This window comes from Chrysochloris asiatica, unplaced genomic scaffold, assembly GCF_000296735.1.
Source record: "Chrysochloris asiatica unplaced genomic scaffold, ChrAsi1.0 scaffold00325, whole genome shotgun sequence".
Classification (NCBI taxonomy): domain Eukaryota; kingdom Metazoa; phylum Chordata; class Mammalia; order Afrosoricida; family Chrysochloridae; genus Chrysochloris; species Chrysochloris asiatica.
This window is the reverse complement of record NW_006408843.1, coordinates 2,189,653-2,194,324: the sequence shown is the minus strand read 5'-3', so window position 1 is coordinate 2,194,324 and position 4,672 is coordinate 2,189,653. Positions and strand designations below refer to the sequence as shown.

The 4,672-nt window shown below is 38.5% G+C and overlaps 1 protein-coding gene across 1 annotated transcript in view; it reads left to right on the top strand.

Moving 5' to 3' along the window:
* MROH2B (maestro heat-like repeat family member 2B) overlaps positions 1-4,672 on the top strand; it is a 117,280-nt gene that overhangs the window by 24,225 nt on the left and 88,383 nt on the right. Inside the window, exons 8-9 of the mRNA XM_006875399.1 lie at positions 997-1,104; positions 3,829-3,945. Coding sequence (XP_006875461.1) covers positions 997-1,104; positions 3,829-3,945 — 225 coding nt within the window. The remainder of the gene's footprint in view (positions 1-996; positions 1,105-3,828; positions 3,946-4,672) is intronic.

Below are 4,672 nucleotides of genomic sequence, written 5' to 3'. Positions count from 1 at the left end.
TCACAGCCTGATTCGTAACCACTACACTACCAGAGCTATTCGTGGGATATATAAATGTATATATCCCACTCTTACTGGTGTGGCACTGTGGGACACTGAGTCACCCTCAACCTCTAGGGGATTGGCTCTTTAAAGCTTAGCAGAAGGATGTTAAAATAAGCTAGAAGAAAAATTTCAAAGTAGATAGTTGTTATACTGGAAAAGAGATAATACCATTTAACATATACTTGTTTTCTAAAAGACAATAATCAAGAAAAATTCGTGGCTACACACAGGGCTGCAGTTCAAAACTCCCAGCTGTTCCACCATAGAAACATAAGGCTTTCTTCTCCTGTAAAGATTTATAGCCTCAGAAACCCTGTATAGGGTCACTATGAGTCTGAACTGACTCCACAGCACATAACAACAACAACAACAACAAAACACACATCAAAAAGATGGAGACAGTCTGAATGGTTATGATGATTAAACAACCTTTGGTACAGCACACAATGTAATACGACGCAATGTTGAAGAATAATGATGAATCTGCGCAACACCTCACAACGTGGTGGATGAACCTGGAAGACATTATGCTAAAGGAAATTGATGAATTACAAAATGACAAACACCATAGTGACAAAAGCTGTAAAAAGCTAAGGAGCGCTTCTCTTGATAAAATAGACAGTCTATGATGGTTATGGGGTAGAGGAGAAGGAAAATTATTCACAGGGTAAAGGGCAGACACATATTAATATTGTGACAGGGCAGGCAATTACAGCAAGAGGGAGGTTAACAGGAAAGATGAAGGCAGTGGGAGACACAGGGAAGAATGCAATAATTAAAGTGAATAGAGGTAAATACCGTGAACTGTTGATACATGGAGGGGATTGTAAATGAAGCAAATTATATGATTTGTTGAATGTAAAACGGATGATCTGCTGTGTAAATCTTCAGAATAAAAAGGTTTTTTAAAACAATTAAATACTCACACTTATATGTAACTTCCTGTGATAGTTGCTCAAAGAATCTTTGTGGAAGATTGATGACATGGCCTGGACCATGCAACTGAGTCGAGATTTCAACCATCAAATGGCCGGTTACAGCAACACCTCCACTGAGAAGGTTGGTTTCTAAGTTAAGTGACCTTAGCTTCTACCTTATAACCCATAATGGCTTGTCTATATTACAACTAAAAGGAGTGGTTACGAAAAGAATTTCCTTTCATTTAACATGACTTTCAGAAAGTTATATACTGCTCTCTCAGCATCACATCTGGCGAAAACGTCGCATATGGTCATACCAAATAAGATGTAAAATATAGTCTTTACAGGGTAGGTGTGCACCTAATAAAAATTTATAGATTCTGTTCTAAACACGGTAAGGAATCAATTTTTTGTTGTTGTTGTTGTTAAGTGCCACTAAGTCAATTCCAACTCATAATGACACTGTATAGGATTTCCATGGAGAAGCTGGTGTGGTTTGAACCACCAACCTGTCGTTAGCAGTCCAGTGCTTTATCTTACAGTGCCACACCAGGACTCCAAAGAATGTGTTATTGTTGTTGTTGTTGTTGTTAAGTGCCACTAAGTCAATTCCAACTCATAATGATACTGTATAGGATTTCCATGGAGAAGCTGGTGTGGTTTGAACCACCAACCTGTCGTTAGCAGTCCAGTGCTTTATCTTACAGTGCCACACCAGGACTCCAAAGAATGTGTTATTGTTGTTGTTAAGTGCCATTGAGTCAGTTCTGACCCATAGCGACCCTGTATAAGGTTTCTGAGGAGCAGCTGGTGAGCTTGAACCATCTACTTTGTGGTTCAAACCGCTTTGCAGTCTGGCACATTAACCCACAGTGCCACACCAGGACTCCAAAGAATATGTACTGGAAGACAAATAGCAGTTCCTGCCACAGCACTGGTTAAATATCAGTTTATGTTGTGGTTTCCATTGGGTAATTCTTGTGAGGCAGTCTACCAGAAGCAATGTAACAAAAACTTGTTGTTGTTAAGTGCCATTCAGTCCATTCACTGGTGAACTTGAACCACCAACCTTGCAATTCAAAGACTTTGCAGTCTGATGTATTAGCCCATAGCACTACACCAGGGCCCAACAAAAACTGAAGAGTTAATGATATCCTCAAAGGTCAATTCTTTCATTCCTCCATCTCCAAAGGAACAGCCTCTAAAAGCCTCTACTTAACCATAGTTATTAATTTCAAATGTGATTTGAATTAAAATGACAGGGCACAATGCAGACAGGAGTGCAGAACAGAATAAGGATAGAAGGCAGAGGTTGAGGAAAGTAAACACTTTAAGAAAAACATAATGCTTGAGGCTTGTTGTTGTTAGGTGCCATCCAGTCAGTACCAACTCATAGCGACCTTATGCACAGCAGAACAAAATATTGCCCGATCCTGGGCCAACCTCACTGTTGTTGCCACACTTGAGATCATCGATGCTGCTACTTGGCCAATCCATCTTGCTGGGGGTCTTCCATCCTTCTCCAGTAACTAGTCCCTCCTGACAATATATCCGAAGTATGAGAGACGAAGTCTGGCCATCTTGGCCTCCAAGGAGCATTCTGGCTGCACTTCTGCCAACATGGATCTGTTGGCTCTTTTGGCAGTCCATGGCACTTTCAATATTCTCCTCCAAAACCATAACTCAAATGCATCAATTTTTCTTCGGTCTTCCTTATTACTGTCCAGCTTTCACATGCATATTGAAAATACCATGACTTGGGTCGGGAGCACCTTAGTCCTCAAGCTGACATCTTTGTTCTTCAATACTTTAAAAAGGTCTTGTGGAGCAGATTTGCATAATGCAAATATGTCGTTTGATTTCTTGACTGCTGCTTCCATGAGTTGATAGTTGATCCAAGAAGAATGAAGTCCTTGACAACTTCAAGCTTTTCTCTGTTGATAAGAATGCTGTTTATTGGTCAAGTGGTGAGGATTTTTGTTTTCTTTACATTGAGATACAATCCATATGACAAAGGCTGTGCTCTTTGATCGTCATCAGTAAATGTTTTAAGTCCTCTTCACTTTCAACAGCAAGGTTGTTAATGAGTCTTCCTCCAATCCTGATGCCATGTTTTTCTTCATATAACCCAGCTTCTTGGATTATTTGCTCAGCATACAGATTGAATATGTATGGTGAAAGATTACAACCCTGTCGCACAACTTTCTTAATTTTAAACCATTCAGTATTCCCATGTTCTGTTCAAACAACTGCCTCTTGATCCAGGTACAGATTCCTCATGAGCACATTTCAGTGTACCAGAATACTCATACTTCACAATGTGGTCCATAGCTTGTCATGATCCACACAGTCAAAAGTCTTTGCTTCGTCAATAAAGCACAGGTAAACATCTTTCAGATATTCTATGCTTTCAGCCAAGATCCATCAGACATCAGCAATGATATCCTTCATTCCATGGCCTCTTCTGAATCCAGCTTGAACCTCTGGAAGTGCTCTGTCAATGCATGCTTGCAGCCATTTCTGTATCACGTTTAGTAAAACTTTACTGGCATGGGATATCAAAGAGATTGTCCAATGATTTCTGCAGTCTGTTGGGTCACCTCTCTTTGCAATGGAAGCAAATATTGATCTCTTACAATCAGTAAACCAGATAGTCAGCTTCCAAAATTCTTGGCAGAGTTGAGTGACAAACTACTTCTGAATATTTAATCACTGAAAACCTTATGAATAGCTTGAGGCTTAAGGATTGTTATTAATCAGTTTTAATCATGTCTTTTCTTCAAATGACTATTATAACTTTTTTCACTTTTAAACAAAGTCTCCCTTTCCAAACTTAAATATCCAGTTGTCTTTTGTTTTTCAGAAATTCCTTTGGAAAGCCTTAGGAACCACCTTAGCCTACTGCCAAGACACAAACTTTGTAAGCTCACAGCTTAGGGAGTTTCTAATATCTCCCTCCCAACTAGGGGATCAGCGACAGGTAAGACTCCTTTCTCTTAAATTCCTTTTATGATCATGATGACTATTCCCATTCACAATGCCCACAGGTTTTATTACAATATTTTATTTTTCTAGAATTTTCATAAATATATTTAAATCAGCCAATACAGTGTTTTTAGAAGAAAAGGAGGCTTCCTTGTGTGGCGCTGTGGGTTAATGTGCCTGGACAGTAGTTGTTTTGAACATAAGGTTCATGATTCAAATTCACCAGCCACTCCTCAGAAACCCTATACAGGATCGCTATGGGTTGGAATCAACTCGATGGCATTTAACAACTTTATTATTGAAGCACATTTGTGAAAATATTGAAATTTTTTTTTTTACTCTTTCTTGATTTAACCAAGTATCTTTATTATTGTTTTTACTTTGGCTTTATAGCTTAGCAGTTGATGGTGAACATCAAAATTACTGAATTTACAGGCTGAAAGTGACTTTATAAACCATTGGTTTTCAACTTAGAGAGAATATAAGCACAACCTGGAGAGCTTTTGCAAAGCACATTTGCCTTTTCCCTAGGCTAAAGATTCATAAAACAGAATTTGTTTTAGATAAGCAACCAAATAAACAACGGTTAATTACTATACTGCATTGTTTTATATACTCTCCATAGGAATTATTAAAGGTCTAGAGTTCTTTCCCCTACACAAAATAGTCACAAATTACTAAGACTTTACTGAATTTTTTTAAATGCCTGTGTTGTTAAGTTG